Raw genomic sequence first — 18998 nt, forward strand, 5'->3', positions numbered from 1 at the left:
TCCATGTGTCTGTCCATCCCACTTCACTTTGTGGACGCAACTCCTCAGAAACCGATCAACGGATTTTGTTCATATTTTGTAGGATTGTTAGTCACCATGTGTAGTTGATCATATTGCACCGCCATTTTGATTCGACAATTTTTACAGGAGTTATGGGACTTTGTTGAAACTGTACATGCTACACTATAGGAACACTTTGTGGACGCAACTCCTCCGAAACCGCTAAATGGATTTTGTTCAAATTTTATAGGATTGTTAGTCACCATATGTAGTTAATCATATTGTGCCGTCATGTTGATTCAACAAATTTTACAGGAGATAATGGGACTTTTGTGCTTCAACTTTGTTTGCGGCGGTGGGGGACATGGCTACGTGTAGCAATCCTGTGTCAAATGAAATTTATTCTTTTAAAAATGAATAGTCACGGACTTTCTGCTATTGTTTCTAGAAACCTCCTAGCTGAAAAATGACATATTTATTGACATTTCAGTCTGAATGATACCCAATAATACATAAAATGCATTTGGACGAATAATGTGACACTTTGTAGGGCATAATTGTAATACAGTAACAATTCATGCTCATGATGTTTTCCAGACCCCAAACATCCGATAGGCGGATGATGGGAGGCGAGTTTTGCCAATTTATGATCGTGAACCAAGTAGGTTTCTGTGCTCTTCAATAACCAAGCATATATGTGGTACATTCAGAGAACCCCGTTTTGTAGAATCTGACATGATTTTTCTTTCCATGTCTTCAGCAACAATGATCTGGATGTCATACATAGGTATATGTCTCTCAACTGATTCAATACACGAGAGCATGTTCTGTGTAAGATCAATTTTTAAATCGAGACGTGTTGCTGACAAATCCTCTTCGCAAGCCAAGCGTTTTCAGTCCGCTTCGCTCCCCACAAACCCTTGACAGATTACGTCACTAAAACTGTGGCCCGCAGTGCCGACACCTAGCGGATGTTCTGGATTTTAACTTTACAATCTAGCCAATCGGGTGACAGCTTCCATAATACTGTTACTTAGTAAATGTAAACAAGTATGGCGGAGACAACGGAAGAAAAGGTTGAGAAAGTATTTCAAGTAAAATTAACGGTAGATCAGTTACGAGCTATAGAAAGCATACAGCGGGGTTTTAACGCCGCTGTATGCTTTCTATAGCTCGTAACTAAAAGATGTATTCGTAGGTACACGGACAGGGAGTGGAAAGTCCCTCATCTATGAGAGTTCGCCAGTGGTGTTTGGACAATCGGCTGTATGTGTCATAATTTCCCCGCTACTAAGCATTATGAAGGAGCAAGTGAATCGGCTTACAGGGTTGGGTTTCCGTGCAACATATGTCGGAATGTCCGATTGTTGCAAAGACGACGTATCTAAGGGCTATTACCAATTCGTATTCGGAAGTCCTGAAGCTTTAGTTGGAAACGACGAATGGAGAGATCTTTTAGGCACTCCGAATTTTCGGCACGACATAGAGTGACAGTCATTGACGAAGCCCACACAGTTTATCAATAGTATGTAACCCTATAGATTCTATACTTCCGTAGATGTTTTCACCTAGAATTCTTACAGTATTAGAACTCTAAAAAAGGACACTTGTTCAAATTAAATATAGATAAAAATACATTTTACAACATACATTAAATTTCCAATGATGAAGAAATTAATTTATTCTGATATTTTTCAAGGGTGAAGGGCAGAAAAATGAGGAAGCCTTCAGAAAATATTTTTCAAAGATTGGCGAGTTACGATCCCTTAGTTTGAATGTGCCCATACTTTCACTGACTGCAATAGCTAGTCCATCGAACAGGAAAAAATTAATGAAAAGGTTATGCATCAGAGAAGATTCTGTTTGCATACTTGACTGCTGCCTTATGTTCTCTTTTATTTCCTCCTGAATTTGGCAGGCTAATACAGTTGTTTGAGCACTCTTGAAGGTGAAGTTTGCACCCTGCTCTTTAAGGTTCTTCTTGACCAACTGGACACAAAGTTCAACTAAATTTTCATTTGGAATATTACCATCCACAGTGCCACTGATATTGGCTGTTGTATTCCACTTATACTCCATGGCTTTCTTAGGTGAAAGCACAGCTTGTTCATATGTCATCATCCTCCACAGCCAAAGTTGGTATTTAGTGTGCCCTGCAAAACTGGCACAGAGCATTTTATATTTTGCATTCCGAAATATTCTATCTCCATCACCCATTTTGTATGCATCATAAGTGTCTCTTAATATAAGAGTAGGTTTCATGAATGAGGCACGCCAAACAGCAATCTTGTCTTTGTGATGTGTTTCTTTAACTGTTTCCGTCGGAAACTGCCAGTCATGCTCCTTCTCCAAGTGGTGTTTGAAGTAGCCAAGTGCCTTGTATTTCTTGCTGCATGTACATTCATATTGTTTCAGAATTGCATCATACATATTTCGAATAAGAGTATCTTGGGTATCTCTTTCAGCAGATGCTTGGGCCATTTCTTGAAGATCTGTTGATTCTAAGAGTTGGATTAAAAAACATTCAACTCACTAAAATATGCATGAACACAACACTTAACTCTCGGTACAAAAAATCAACTTGACACAAATTATTTCTGTTAAGTAAAAAATTTGGATTGAAATATATTGTATACTGAACAGTTATCCTCCCTAAGAAAAAATGTATAACCTTGTAGGTTTATATGCCTGTCAATAATGGCCTCTGCCAACTTCTTTAACCATGAGAACTGGCCCTCAGCACTACACAAGGATAAGGTGTTTGGGTTAAACTGTTGAGGAGATCCATTAACGTCTTCTACACCAATAACATCCATTGTAGCCCCAAGAATGAATGTATTTAAATCATCTTCCACAAATGCAAAATTAGCTCTAAAATGAAATCCCAGGAAACTATTACATGCAACACACAATACATGTAGGATTATTAAGTGTGGCTCATTATTAAAACATACCTGAATGCTTCCACAACTCTATCTTTTCCAGTGACATCAACTCTATGAATGACATTTCTTAACAGGAATAACTTGTTCAAAAGAAGAGGATGGTTTGTAGAACTCCTGGTATATGAACTGTAAAATGCATTGAAAATGTTAGTTTCATAGACATGATAGAGAAGAATTGTTTTAAGTAGAAATTTAAACATTTATGAGAGCTACATTTTGTAAAATGATTATGAAATTGATGACAAAGGAACTTTTTATTGTATATTTCTGATCTGAAAATGTTTTGGAAAGATGAGTATTAGAACTTGCCATGCTGTATATTAAAGCAATAAGCATATATGTTTGACTTCTACTGTCAATTGAATTCAATTGCTGTGCTAAAAATTCACTAAGACTTGCTTTGCATTTGTAATGCAGTAATTCACAATTTGAAACACTCTTAGAAACAAGCAGTAAAAAATGAAACTAAATACAGTCAAACCTTGTTATCTTGAAATCAATTGGACTGTGAAAAAACTTTGAAATAGCCACGGTTTTTGAGATATCGAGGGTAAAATACCAATACGTAAAGAATATGTGGTTAGGACTTCCAAATCAATGAAATCACTTCGACATATCCATGGTAACCAAACGGTGTTCGAGATACCAAAGTTTAACTGTATATTATATTTAGTATAGGCTATAATTAGCATTAACAGAAGGTCCATGGACTAAAAAGCACACCATGGAAGTTTTCAGACAGACAAACAAATGATTTTAATCAGAAAAAGCTCATTGCAAATGAGCTTATTAAATTCAGAAATAGTTCATGCTTTCAAATAAACTATCTATTCCAACATCTTCTCCTGCCAACAAACTTTTTGTGATATAATCATGATAATCAAGGTTTAGGATTATCTTGAATATAATTTATCATATACCATCCATACTCTTCAAAGTATGTTCATTTTTCAAATAAGGGTCCGCTTGTCATACTTTACAATAGTGAAATATTATTGATTTCTTTTTTCATCAAATGTAATAAAATTCTAAATAAATGATCAAAGTCAGCTGATAACCTAATGAAAGTGGTATTGTTAATATGTATATACATGTAAAAATTTCATGTAGTTGAGTGATTTTCAACGTTCATTAATACTATACGTTATATTGATGGATTTATAATCACTTTTCTTATTTTCGAGAGCCTGGAGAGTGGTAAATAGGACCAACAGGGTATTGTAATTTATCAAACAAATATTGATTGGCTGACAGTATGTAGAAATGTTGACCTAATTCAGAACTTACAACAAGAACAAATCACAACTGGAACAGAACCATTGCATGCAGAAATACCAGCAGAAAGTTCATCATTCTATGAAGCCCCTCCGGTCTATGAATAATTCCTCCCAGTTTGTGGTAATTTGTTTCACAATTAAGCATAGCTAGCTGTGCTGTATATGCACGCTCATTAGTCAGTACGTCACCACCAAACACTTTTCTTTCTATCACCTCTGCATTCTCTCCAGAAGTGTACATGTGTGCTATATACATCTGGTGAATGTGTTCTAGAATACTTATCATATCATCATGCAAGTTTTCATTTTTGTCCATCAAATCCAAAATAAAGTATGTTGAACTTTTGGAAAGTTTGCTCAATGAAAGGATGACTGATATATTTTGGAACACATTGTGCAAAGGGCATTAGACACCCGACATGTTTTGTGAGAACTTTCAAGATGTGATGTGCCATGTTACTCTCAAAATTTTTAATTTTTAATGTCTTGAGAGCTGGGTAGAAATGAGTGGTTAGGCAAGGTTAAAATGTCATGTTTTGGTTTATCATCAGGCAAACTTGAAACTAAAACTCTCCTCTGGAGACCCACCAAGAGAAACCAGTGAAAGCTCATTCTCTGCTTTTCTTTTGTCATCGAAGATGTTGATTTTAGTATGTCCAAGTTGTTACCAATTACATTGAATGGGGGTTGAATGTCAGATTCTTTTAGATGAGCTTCAAGTCGATAAATATACTTATCACCGTAAAGTTTAGTAGTTTTACTATTTGAATGAACCACCCCACAATTTGGACTAACTTCAAAACATAAGAACATGGAGACAGCAGGACAATGTATGACATCAATAATGGTAAATATGTTAAGTGATGGAAGCTGAACAGTTTGTGGGGCTGTACATCTAGTTTTGCAAGAATCTATTGAATTAGATGTCTTTGCAACTACTGTGTGCTGATTTTCATTCTTAGTAGAAAATTTCACATCAAAGTATGGGTGAAATGTTACACTACCTTGGGAAGTGTGTAATGGACTGGAAGTTGTGAAATGGCTTGAGCTACTTGTATCAGTGACATCCTTTTCTTCAAGAACCGATACCATTTCTCTGGTTTTCTTATGTACTGGATATTTGATTGATGTACTTGACGTATGATTGTTTCTTTAATATTTTACTTCTGTTTGTTCACCAGTAAAGTGTGTTTCTTTTGAGTAGATGAACATCCCACAGACAGTCCTAGGTATGCCAGCAAATCTATTTTCTACAAACAAATTCAGTACAGAGCACTATGGTTACCACATTCCCTACTGCAACCATCATACTACCATAGTCCTCTGCGTCTCCTCACGATAAATTAAAGACTACACTTTTTGACATCATAGACAGTCGCTTCTTCAACAAAAACGGAAAACGGAAATATTCATATCTAGTGTTCAGTCATTCAAAAACTTACTTTGTTAAACACCACTCTGATTCCACGCACAAGTACTCTGAAGTTGAAATAAAAAATATGCTAGAGTTCCTCATTGACAAGATCTTCGTGGTGTTTGGTGATCAGGTTTTCCAACAGTCTGTTGGAATTCCCATGGGCACGAATTGTGCTCCTTTGTTAGCTGACCTGTTTCTATATTCATATGAAACAGAATTTATTCAAAAACTTCTACGTGAGAAGAAAAAATCTCTCGCTGTGGCCTTCAACTCGACATTTAGATATATTGATAACGTTTTGTCTATTAACAGTAATAACTTTCATTCATATGCCGATTTGATATATCCCCGTGAGCTCGAAATAAAGGACATCGCAGAGTCGTCCACTTCTGCTTCATACTTAGATATTTTATTGAAAGTAGACATTAACGGCAAACTGACAACTCAACTGTATGACAAACGGGATGATTTCAGCTTCTCCATCGTCAACTTCCCATATTTATGTAGCAATATTCCATTATCACCTGCATATGGTGTTTATATATCTCAACTGATTCGATATGCAAGAGCTTCTTCTGCGTATAGTCAGTTTTTAAATCGAGGTAAGCTACTGACAAAGAAGTTCATGGTACAGGGGTTTCCACAGTCTCGACTGAAGTCAGTATTTCGCAAATTATATGGTCGTTATAATGATCTAGTTCGTCAATACAACCTATCATTGGGTCAAATGCTGTCTGAAGTGTCTCATACCGATTGTTAAGCCGTTCTTAGCACACTGATTTTGACTGCGGATAATTCCGTTTACCTGATCAGGATATACGGCTCACGGCGGGTGTGACCGGTCGACAGGGGATGCTTACTCCTCCTAGACACCTGATCCCACCCCTGGTGTGTCCAAGGGTCCGTGTTTGCCCAACTCTCTATTTTGTATTGCTTATAGGAGTTATGAGATTGATCACTGTTCGTTATCTTCACCTTGCATGTAGAAGCGAGAATAATTTAACAGGTCTTTCGTATGACCTAAAAACGGAGGTCGTGTGTCGCGGCGGACATTGGCACGATAAAGAACCCTCACTGCTACGGCCCTGAGCGCTAAGCATAGGTCTAACTCTGTGGTACTTCACTGGTGGCGTCTCAATGAATAAAGGAACATAAATGATATGTACTATAAAGAAATCAAAACACTAACAATTTACGAATACTATTTTGTTCACAAAAATAACGATATATCATGTATTGAAATTCCATTCACTTGTATTTAGTCAACAATACCCCCATCCCCCATTTCATTTCTCTTCTACAGACAGTTCATCTAAGCTTCAACTCGACGTAAACGCCTACTTTGAAGAAGAAACGATTTATCACAAATACATTCCAATCACAAGCGCGGAGCCTACCACTGAGTCAGTTTGTTTTAAAGGATTCGGTCCACACCAAATATGGTCTAGTCTTGAAAATACATGATAGATGAAAATTATCCTCTTAGATTTATTATAAAGTGTTCTTTTATTTTTTCAAATTTGGAAGGTCATAAATGGCATATTGTGGGTCAAGTTCCGAAACGGATACGGTTACTTTCCACTGTTGTTTAGCCTGCCATTTACAAAATACATCATTCGAGTATTGTGGTAAAAAAATCCCTAACATTTCAACATTACATGTATTGCAATGAACATGGCATAGTTTAGTCATAGTTCATGTTAAAGTCCTACAGCTTAGTTACAAATGTTAGACAGGTGCTCTAGTGATAACATATGCAATCGTTTCCTGTGGGGTTAAAAAAAATCAATCCCATGAAAGTACACAAACAAGAGGCCCACAGGCCTTATCGGTCACCTGAGTACTACTACTACCACTAGTCTCAAGGGTTATACTAATGGTATAAAGACGTCATAACCTATTTACAGAAACAAGTGCCTGAGGTAAAAATCTTGAAAAATATCCTATTCTGAATATCTGAGCTAAATTGTTAGTATACATGCATCATAACTTATTTACCGAAACAACTTCAATACCCTCAAAGGTGCATATACTTATGAAAGGCATTACATAATATACATGTATTATCATTAAAAGATATCACTCAATCCTAGAGTCAAAACCCTGGGGTTGCAAAATTCTCCATTTTTGTACATCCTTTTCTGCTTTTCCTAAAGATGCATTTCGTTTTGTATCAGTAAACTTAAAGAAATCCTTCAAATCATAGACAATAATCACTTTAATGAAAGAAAGCAAAAATGAGCAAACTCACATACCCCACGCTCCAACATTGCTTGACGATGCCTCACATTATGAATTGTAATGTTATGCATTACTGCAAGAACAGGACAGACAGGCTCGAAATTCTAAGTTCAAAAGGGGCATAACTCCCAGAAAAAAATATCTAGGAATATGCACATCTACAGTGTCCCCTTATTAAGTTTCACGAAATTCTGTTGAGCGGTCTCAGGGGAGTTGTGCTGACAAGAACGGGACAGACGGGCTCGAAATTCTTAAGTCAAAAGGGGCGTAACTCCCAGAAAAGTAATTGAATCAGAATGTCCTGGGAATATTCACATCCCCAGTGTGTCCTTATTAACTACAAAGTTTCTCGAAATTCTGTTGAGCGGTCTCAGAGGAGTTGAGCTGACAAGAAAGGGAGTCACAGACTTCGTTGCGTGGGATATAATGATTTTGGCTCCACCCTGAAACCAAACCCTTTAGGATCATGAAATCTACAATTTTGGTAAAGGACTACCTACTCCTTCTAAATTTCCACTTAGTTGCAATTTAAGCATTAAGGCAGATATCACTTACATATTATTCTTAAAAATGTGGTTTTATTGAAGATTTTCGAAAATTGTTCGAATTTTGGTAGTTTTTGCCCCACTCCTAAAGTCCTGATATTCATAATTGATGTCCTCCTTGTCCCAAAGATGCTTCATGCCAAATTTGAAAGGAATTGGAATAGTAGTTATCAAGTAGTTAAAAATGTTCTATTTTTCATCCATTTAATAACTGACCATTTTGGTCCAACCCTGGCACCAAAACTCCTACCCCTGGGTTCATCAAATTTACAATTTTGGTAAAGGACTAACTGTTCTTTCTAAATATTTATTTAGTATCAATAACACTGTGTTATTTAAGTGTTTACACAAACACTATATACCAAGTTTACTCAGGTGACCTAAACTCCTCAGTAGACTCGCACTGTAAATGCAACAAGAGGCCCACAGACCTTATTGGTCAACTGAGTACTAGTGAAAAGTACCACTACTCCCAAGGGCTATGAAATCTAGAAAAAATACTGTTCTGAATATGTAAGCTATATTCTAATGCTCAGCAACAGTATTTAAAACAAGATGTGTTCTTAAAACGTCAATGTCCTCAAAAGTTCATACGCTGATGAAAGGCTTTAGTTTACACAATATAATAGGTGTATTAACATTAAAAGATGTGACTAATTTGGTCCCATCATAGTCAAAACCCTGGGTTGTAAAATACACCATTTTTTGTACATGGATGTATCCTTTTCTGCTATTCCCAAGTATTCAGTTAAATTTCATACAGGATCAGCAAACTTGCACTTAAATACTATTTACTTAGTTTGGTCCCAAACCCCTACACCTGGGATCATCAAATTTACATTTTGGATAAAGGACTACCTGCTCTTTCTATTTAGTATCAATCACACTAAAGATGCTATTTAAGTGTTTTACATAAACACTATACAGCAAATTTGGCCCCGCCTTGGAGTCAGAAGATCATGAAATTTACAATTTTGGTAGAGGCCTTCCTGCTCTACATCACTATGCATTTATCTTCTTTTTTTGTTTGTTTAACATTTGCAGTTGTAGGAATGAAATTTTTTGAAAATTGGTCAATTTTGAGCACTTTCTGCCCCACCCCAGGGGTTCAGGAATCCTGAAATTTACAATTGATGTCCCCCTTGTTCTAAAGATGCTTCGTACCAAATTTGAAAAGAATTGGAATGATAAGTTATCAAGATGTAAATTTCTATTGTTCACAGATTTAATAACTGACCATTTTGGCCCCAACCCGATAAAATCACTGGAGTCATCAAATTTACTTTTTTTTTTTTGTTTAACATTTGCAGTTGTAGAGAAGAAATTTTTTGAAAATTGGTCAATTTTGAGCACTTTCTGTCCCACCCCAGGGGTTCAGGAATCCTGAAATTTACAATTGATGTCCCCCTTTTTCTAAAGATGCTTCGTACCAAATTTGAAAAGAATTGGAATGATAGTTATCAAGATGTAAATTTCTATTGTTCACAGATTTAATAACTGACCATTTTGGCCCCAACCCAATAAAATCACTGGGGTCATCAAATTTACAATTTTTTAGTTAAATCCATTTAGTTTCAATAGCACTAAAGGAGATTTATCCAAGTGTTTTACACAAACACTATATAGCAAGTTTGGCCCCACCCTGGGGTCAGAACCCCTACCCCTGGGATCATGAAATTTACAATTTTGGTAGAAGCTTCCTTGCTAATCATTAAATACTATATACCCATTTTCTCTGCTATATGCCCAGGAGAAGAGAAGATTTCAAGAGAAATACATCAATTTTACCCCCAAATTCAGGCTCCTTAGGGGTAATATGAATTTTACACTTTCTGGTCTCCTTCACCTACAGATGCTACATACCAAATTTGGTGAAGATTGGCCCAGTAGTTTCTGGAAAGAAGTTCTTAATGGACACAGACCAATTGCAATACGTCACCGGAGTTTACTCAAGTGACCTAAAAAGACATTGATGCCATTATGAAGACAAAGTTTCCCTTTGTAACTTACTTTTGTTTAAAATTAACTTTATAGTCATTTTGACATACTCAGTGTATGACCTTTTAGGAGGTTAACCCAAAAAGGACAAAACAACTTCATCCCAAGTGCTCTCAGTTAACCTCAGTAAAAATAGACAAACAGACAACAAAGTAACCCTTTCACAATTGACACGAAATCTGGCTTGTTTCCTCTGCTCACACAAATATGAATTGTACACAACACAATAAATCATGATACAAAATACATTTAATGAATCACACCATCTCACTCAATATCACAAACAGCATATATACACTACATCTTTACGTAAATAGAAATCTCTAACAAAACACAAGTCTGACATTGGTCTGTTCGCTCAATGAAGTGAAAATTCTCAATAAGAATTGATTAGGACATTCTTGCAAACACTGATACAGTTGTAAAACATAACATTTGAAGAGCTTCACATGGCAAGATGAACAGATTTACCTGTAACAACATTGTATGAGGCAGTGGAAAAAAAATGACCAAAGTATGGTGTGCACATTTCATTTGTGGAGGCAAATGTAATAGGTGGTAAAATAAGATTTATGAAAATATCAAAAAGTTCCATCATTTCAAAAGCAGATTTGCAAAACAAAGACCATCTATAATGAAAATGGAAAAGATGTCTGCTATGAAGACTACCAGCTTCTACAGTCATACAGTCACACCAGTCAACAAGACATAGCCTTCACATATTTCACAACACGAGCTGGAGACCTAGCTTGTTTTGTTTTCTGTGTCTTGTCAAAATGAACTGTTCATCATAAACCATATTTATGTCCTTCATAATGACACTATCACATCTCAGCCAATCAGATTTCTCTTTGAGATGTCAATCATCACATCATCCCTCCCATTCCGCCCATGCCTCCCATCCCGCCCATGCCTCCCATTCCACCTGGCATAGGCTCCTCCTTTTTGGGGATTTCCGTGATGACAGCCTCAGCTGTTGATAAAAGGGATGCAACTCCGGATGCATCTACTATTGCTGTTCTTATAACCTGAAAACACAAATGTCCACCAAGTCATCAAAGAATTTAAGAAATCAGAATCAGCCAATTAAAAATATCTATAATAATACGCGTATCAACACTTTGCTGCAAGTTATGTCCCTTTGTGGGATCTGCCAAAGGGCAGTTGGTGAAAAACCAAATTTTCTTTCTTTACCCTACTAAATGTAGAATGTTAATATTGTGAATTATAACTAATTATCAAGCTTTCATACAAGTTAATGGGTTGTCCCACTCTAGGGCATTGTTGTAGTTGACTGGAATTATGAAAAAAAACTACAAATCAGAAAATTACAAAGGCCAACTTAGAGAAATGCAATTTTCATCAGATGACGAACAAAGGACACAACTTTTGCAAAATGTTGATATGTGTATCAAAAATCCTGAACTCTATGAAATTTATGAACTATTTATGCTTACCTTTGTTGGATCAATAATGCCTTTCTCTACCATGTTGACAAACTCATTGTTCAGAGCATCATACCCAAAGTCCCCTTCATTGCTCAGGATCTTTTCCACAATGGAGTGTGGTTCAACACCCGAATTAGTTACAATGGTCAGTGTTGGTAAACGAAGGGCTTTCCTCACAATCTCAATACCTAAAATTAAATGATCAACTCTCTGATCAATGACCATAACTAGTTTTAATTAAAAAAAAATTCCTGAGCAGAAAGCAAGCTGCAACAAATCTGCCTTTCACCGATTCAGAAATCGCAAACGTCAACAGTTCAAACACTGAAGATTTATTTTACACGAGTACTTAATAAATTTCTGCCACCTGGCTGTTTTTGTTTAAATCGCAGTAACATTAAGTTTTGAGATAACAATTTCAGGCTCGTATTTCATATCATCTATCTTGTTCCTAAACAGCCAGAGATCCATTGACATAATAGTCGAACTGAGATTCTCCGTTTTAGATGTGGATCCGAGACCCCCCATTGTGAAGCTACTACATACAACGTGGGTTTCTAAGGCAGTTGACAAGATAATAAGATGAAAAAAACTTGGACGACGGTCAGCGTCTAGTAATATTGTGATTATTGTATTGAAACGATTACAGTAGTGACAAACCTTGGGTGAGCTAAGTCCCGATTTTTTTTTGTTATATGGCATTTCTATTTAATCATGTCTGTCATTTAAAATCTAATAATGCATATCAAGAGATGGTGATCTTACCTTTGTTAACATGCTTTGAAAATTTAAATCAATCTTTTAAAAAGAAGGATGAAAGAGTTATCTCTCCTGTATTTACATGTGTCCCTTTTTGTATCTGTACATTTTGTATCACCACTGCGATAAAATATTTGGAACTTGCAACTCCAATGGCCATTTGCAAAATCTAATTGTTAATAACAATGGAAAGACCAACTTTAATCCAATATTTTAAAAGATAGGAGTATCTAAAATGTGGTTGGGGATTCTGTAATTGGTTGGGTTTTTTTTGCATTGGAAGAGCTCATAAAGGAAATTCTATTTTAGGATGAAAGTGTCTTTATGTTTAAACAGATACAACTGGGTCTGTGAACGAGTAATAATTTAAGGCCTTGATAGAAATTCTGCAGCATCATTTATCTATTTGTACAATCAAATTTCCATATAAAATAGTATACTGTATTGCTGGGGGGGGGGGGGGGGGGGGGGGGGGGGGGGGGGGCGGCACAAATTTAAGTCTACTAGTTATATCATCAATTTGGGTGGATAAAATTTTCATGAACTCATTTCTATCTATTCATGTAATGTTAAAGTATATTAATGTACATATACATGTACATTGATTTACTAAAATTAAACAATTTTTATTTTGGTGAATCTTTGGAAATAGAATATGCCAAAATTATATACCCGCCAAAAATGACTATAATCAATTTCGTAATGCAGATGAACATAAAACTTTAGAATCCACAAAGGCAGCTTCTTGCAATTATATACGGATATTAATTCCGCATGATTAATTAAGATTACAGCTGATTCGGCATTCATGTATTCAGACTTGTCACATTAATTTTCAAAGTAAAAATCTCACATAACCTGAAGTTTGCAGAGTTTACCTGGACACTTAACATACCTGTATTTTGATCCTCATTTGTTCCCTTGATCCCATCTAAAGCTTTGATAGAGCGTAGCAGGGCCACACCTCCCCCTGGTACAATACCCTCCTCTATAGCAGCCTTCGTAGCACAGAGAGCATCATTTACCCGGTCTTTCTTCTCGTTCACCTCCACCTCACTAGATCCACCAATCTATTAATAGATAACAATGTGATGTTTTTTCCCTTACTATAATAATTCTTCCAATCTAAACAAACATGAAAGCATGCAACTTTTTTTCCCCCCTTTCCCGCAGGATAATTTGATTTTTAATTAATTGTACATAGCAAAGATCGGCACGAGTCATTGAAAAGATCTGAGACATGACATGTAGAAAAATCATTCATCATCACGGAGGCTTTAACATAATCAAATCCAATGTTGATGACACTTACTACAAACTATTCGAACTGCTTTGTTTTCAAATATTTCTCTGTACAAAATGTGAACATGTAAAAATAGCAACATAACAAACTGAGAAGTCAAGTAGATCAAATTATTAGTGTTTACTGGGTATTTGTTTTATTAGTGTTTACTGGGTATTTGATTTATCAGTGTTTACTATTAGGTATTTGTTTTATCAATGTTTACTGGGTATTTGTTTTATTAGTGTTTACTGGGTATTTGTTTTATTAGTGTTTACTGGGTATTTGTTTTATTAGTGTTTACTGGGTATTTGTTTTACTAGTGTTTACTGGGTATTTGTTTTATCAGTGTTTACTGGGTGTTTGTTTTATCAGTGTTTACTGGGTATTTGCTTTATCAGTGTTTACTGGGTGTTTGTCTTACTAGTGTTTACTGGGTATTTGTTTTATTAGTGCTTACTGGGTATTTGTTTTATCAGTGTTTACTGGGTATTTGTTTTATCAGTGTTTATTGGGTATTTGCTTTATCAGTGTTTACTGGGTATTTGTTTTACTAGTGTTTACTGGGTATTTGTTTTACTAGTGTTTACTGGGTATTTGTTTTACTAGTGTTTACTGGGTATTTGTTTTACCAGTGTTTACTGGGTGTTTGTTTTACTAGTGTTTACTGGGTGTTTGTTTTACTAGTGTTTACTGGGTATTTGCTTTATCGGTGTTTACTGGGTGTTTGTCTTACTAGTGTTTACTGGGTATTTGTTTTATTAGTGCTTACTGGGTATTTGTTTTATCAGTGTTTACTGGGTATTTGTTTTATTAGTGTTTATTGGGTATTTGCTTTATTAGTGTTTACTGGGTATTTGCTTTATCAGTGTTTACTGGGTATTTGTTTTACTAGTGTTTACTGGGTATTTGTTTTACTAGTGTTTACTGAGTATTTGTTTTACTAGTGTTTACTGGGTATTTGTTTTACTAGTGTTTACTGGGTATTTGTTTTATCAGTGTTTACTGGGTATTTGTTTTATTAGTGTTTACTGAGTATTTATTTTATTAGTGTTTACTGAGTATTTGTTTTACTACTGTTTACTGGGTGTTTGTTTTATTACTGTTTACTGGGTATTTGCTTTATTAGTGTTTACTGGGTATTTGTTTTATCAGTGTTTACTGGGTATTTGTTTTATTAGTGTTTACTGGGCATTTGTTTTATTGGTGTTTACTGGGTATTTGCTTTATCAGTGTTTACTGGGTATTTGCTTTATCAGTGTTTACTGGGTATTTGTTTTATCAGTGTTTACTGGGTATTTGTTTTATTAGTGTTTACTATTAGGTATTTGTTTTAATAGTGTTTACCAGGTATTTGTTTTATCAGTGTTTACTGGGTATTTGCTTTACTAGTGTTTACTGGGTATTTGTTTTATTAGTGTTTACTGGGTATTTGTTTTATTAGTTTTTATTTGGTGTTTGCTTTACTAGTGTTTACTGGGTATTTGTTTTATCAGTGTTTACTGGGTATTTGTTTTATTAGTGTTTACTGGGTATTTGTTTTATTAGTGTTTACTGGGTATTTGCTTTATCAGTGTTTACTGGGTGTTTGTTTTACTAGTGTTTACTGGGTATTTGTTTTATCAGTGTTTACTGGATATTTGTTTTATCAGTGTTTACTTGGCATTTGCTTTATCAGTGTTTACTGGGTGTTTGTTTTACTAGTGTTGACTGGGTATTTGTTTTATTAGTGTTTACTGGGTATTTGCTTTACTAGTGTTTACTGGGTATTTGTTTGATCAGTGTTTACTGGGTATTTGTATTATTAGTGTTTACTGGGTATTTGTTTTATTAGTGTTGACTGGGTATTTATTTTACTAGTGTTGACTGGGTATTTACTTTATCAGTGTTTACTGGGTTTTTGTTTTATCAGTGTTTACTGGGTATTTGTTTTACTAGTGTTTACTGGGTATTTACTTTATTAGTGTTTACTGGGTATTTGTTTTATTAGTGTTTACTGGGTATTTCCTGTATAAAACCACTGTGTAAGTAACTCATTTCACACATTGATTAAAGATTGCTCTAGGTGCACGATGTTGATTAAGAAGTATCAATATACACTCTACATTGAGTAAACTTTCAAACATGAAACCTGTAAAAATTGAACTCTTTAAGAGGAGGTAGAAAATTGTTTTTGAAGGAAATGTTTCTAAACCAAGTCAGAATATTGTGCTTTGACAGCAATTTCAGTGTTATTTGCGTAATGCTTGATAAACTATGGGAGTTCTATCAAGAAAGTGTACAAATATTTACTGTAGCACCAAAGTACATGCCAAATGATCATTGGAACATCATCTGGTGTAGAAGTGGTGCACTTATGACCAGAAATACCAAGAACACTCTCAGTTTTGCTATACATGTAACCTTCAATCAAATTCCTACCTTATGCACAGTATCCCCCAATCAAATTTCTAACCTAAGGAAAGTTTTTTTTTAAAAAGAAAATTATACAACTTAAGGATGACCATACGGGGTGATGAGGGAAAATATCTCCTTTATGTAAAAATTTTCAGCCTTTTAATGGGGGAGAGAGAGAATTGTTGCACCCTTTTTCATTCACCTTATCAATGAATTAGAAGAGAAATGCATTGCTTTGACACTTTGTTGGTCAAATAAAAATTGCTCTAGGTACATCAAGTTCATCAATAAGCATCAATATCTACTCTACATTGAGTCAACTTTCAAACATGCCTGAATTTGGTCAAAAATTGTAAAAATCGGAACTCTTTAAAACGAGGCAGAAAACTGTTTTCGTAGGAAATGTCTTTAATTAAACCCTAAATATTCAGTGTTATTTGCGTAATGCTTGATAAAGTATGGGAGTTTTATCAAGAAAGTGTACAAATATTTACTGTAGCACCAAAGTACATGCCAAATGATCATTGGAACATCATCTGGTGTAGAAGTGGTGCACTTATGACCAGAAATACTAAAAACACTCTCAGTTGTGCTATACATGTAACCTCCAATCAAATTCCTACCTAAAGGATAGCATCCTCCAATCAAATTCCTACCTAATGGATAGCATCCTCCAATCAAATTTCTACCTAAAGACATCCTAGCATCCTCTAATCAAATTCCTACCATAAAAATAGCATCCTTCAATCAAATTCCTACCTTAACGAAAGCTACTTTAAAAAAAAAAAAGAAGAAAATTATACAAATTAAGGATGATCATAGAGGGCGATTGAGGGGAAATATCTCCTTTATGTAAAATTTTTCACAGCCTTTTAATGGGGTGGGGGGGAGAAGAGAGAGAGAGAGAGAGAGAGAGAGAGTTGTTGCACCCTTTTTCATTCACGTTATCAATGAATTAAAAGAGAAATGTACTGATTTGACACTTTGTTGTCTTAGTAACAGGGTATAAACCTATAGTAAACCTAGTCTGGTGTAGTGCTAGCCTTTATACAGGTAAATCTCAGTTGTGTTGAAGTCCTATCACAAATGTATACAATATAAAGAGAACCTTTGAAACATTATTCTCTATTGATATTTACTCAAACAGCTTCAAGGTATTCACTGCATAATGACCATCTTTTAAATGTAGTAATGGATGGTGGGATTTAGTAATCATGGTTCATCAAATAAAAATTGCTCTAGGTGCATCAAGTTGATTAATAAGCATCAATATATACTCTACATTGAGTCAACTTTCAAACATGCCTGAATTTAGTCAAAAACTGTAAAAATCGGAACTCTTCAAAACGAGACAGAAAACTGTTTTCGTAGGAAATGTCTTTAAACCCTATATATTCAGTGTTATTTGCGTAATGCTTGATAAACTATGGGAGTTTTATCAAGAAAGTGTACAAATATTTACTGTAGCACCAAAGTACATGCCAAATGATCATTGGAACATCATCTGGTGTAGAAGTGGTGCACTTCTGACCAGAAATACTAAAAACACTCTCAGTTGTGCTATACATGTAACCTCCAATCAAATTCCTACCTTAAGGACAGTATCCTCCATTCAATGTCCTACCTAAGGAGAGCATCCTCCAATCAAATTCCTACCTTAAGCACAGCTACTCCTGCAGACAGCTTGGCAAGTCTTTCATTGAGTTTTTCTTTCTCATATTCCGAAGTGGAAAGCTCAATTTCATCTCGAATTTGTTGGATTCTCTTCTCAATATCATTCTTCTCACCACCTCCCTGTCAGAAAATAGATTCAAGATGCTTTACGAACTCCCAATTTACAACATACTGACTCACAGCCAATACAATCCTTCACATTTGTAACGATGTTATCACACTAGAGATGTGTGTGTGCGACTCTTACTTTCATCAAGAGGGTGTCGTCCTTTGTGACTGTGACCTCCTTCACATTACCGAAGTCATTCATCTGAATGTCCTCAATCTTGTACATGTCAGCCTCATCTCCAAACACCTACAAACAAAACATGGTTGTGCTTTGAAAGGGCCAAATATGTAGACAACCTATGTATATTCAATGCGTTCTGTAGAAAAAATAATTTTTTTTAGCAATCCCTGAAAATTGGCACTTAAAACAATGGAGAAAATGTGGATTCTGTAGCCAACTACTGTCAGACCTAATGCAGTTAAATCTGCTTTAAATGTATGTCACCAATGTCCTTTCAAAATCAGGTCTTCAAATCTATTCAAAACAGTCTGTCACAAAATCCAGCCTGCATACATGTACCATTCCAAATTAAATTCGGCCATGTTTAATTTTGACAAGTATTTCTAACCGAAAGGTATTAATTTGATGCCAGAAATTTTTTTTTGTTTACAGTATCTATGCATCAATTGATCACCCCTCAAATTTTTGACAGCATCTATATGTACGTTTTAATCGACCCTCATATATATCCGATAGTAAAGTTATCCTAGCACCAGAACTAATGTCAGAAATATACAGCAAACCTATCAGATACAATAATGTACAGCACCAAATAAACTTAATGTAACAGCTTATAACAATACTACACGAGACTTATTTAGGGTTAACTTACAATACCACCACTGGAAATGGCCATGTCCCTCATGGTGTTCTTTCTGTTATCTCCGAACCCTGGAGCCTTTACAG

General features: G+C 35.4%; 1 protein-coding gene and 1 pseudogene across 1 annotated transcript in view; both read right to left on the reverse strand.

The window, feature by feature from the left end:
- Positions 1–1674: 1674 nt before the first annotated feature.
- Positions 1675–5329, reverse strand: LOC130050674 (uncharacterized; annotated as a pseudogene).
- A 5325-nt stretch (positions 5330–10654) lies between these two features.
- The window catches only part of LOC125665555 (heat shock protein 60A-like), a 14628-nt gene continuing 6284 nt past the window's right edge, over positions 10655–18998 (reverse strand). The window contains exons 8-13 of the mRNA XM_048898253.2: positions 18925–18998; positions 18231–18338; positions 17966–18103; positions 13526–13700; positions 11881–12059; positions 10655–11451 (exon numbers count right to left, since the gene is read on the reverse strand). The exon at positions 18925–18998 is cut by the window's right edge and continues 26 nt beyond it. Of these exons, the coding sequence (XP_048754210.1) occupies positions 11290–11451; positions 11881–12059; positions 13526–13700; positions 17966–18103; positions 18231–18338; positions 18925–18998 (836 nt within the window). The 3' untranslated portion in view covers positions 10655–11289. The remainder of the gene's footprint in view (positions 11452–11880; positions 12060–13525; positions 13701–17965; positions 18104–18230; positions 18339–18924) is intronic.

The sequence above is a fragment of the Ostrea edulis genome, chromosome 10, assembly GCF_947568905.1.
Source record: "Ostrea edulis chromosome 10, xbOstEdul1.1, whole genome shotgun sequence".
Taxonomy (NCBI): domain Eukaryota; kingdom Metazoa; phylum Mollusca; class Bivalvia; order Ostreida; family Ostreidae; genus Ostrea; species Ostrea edulis.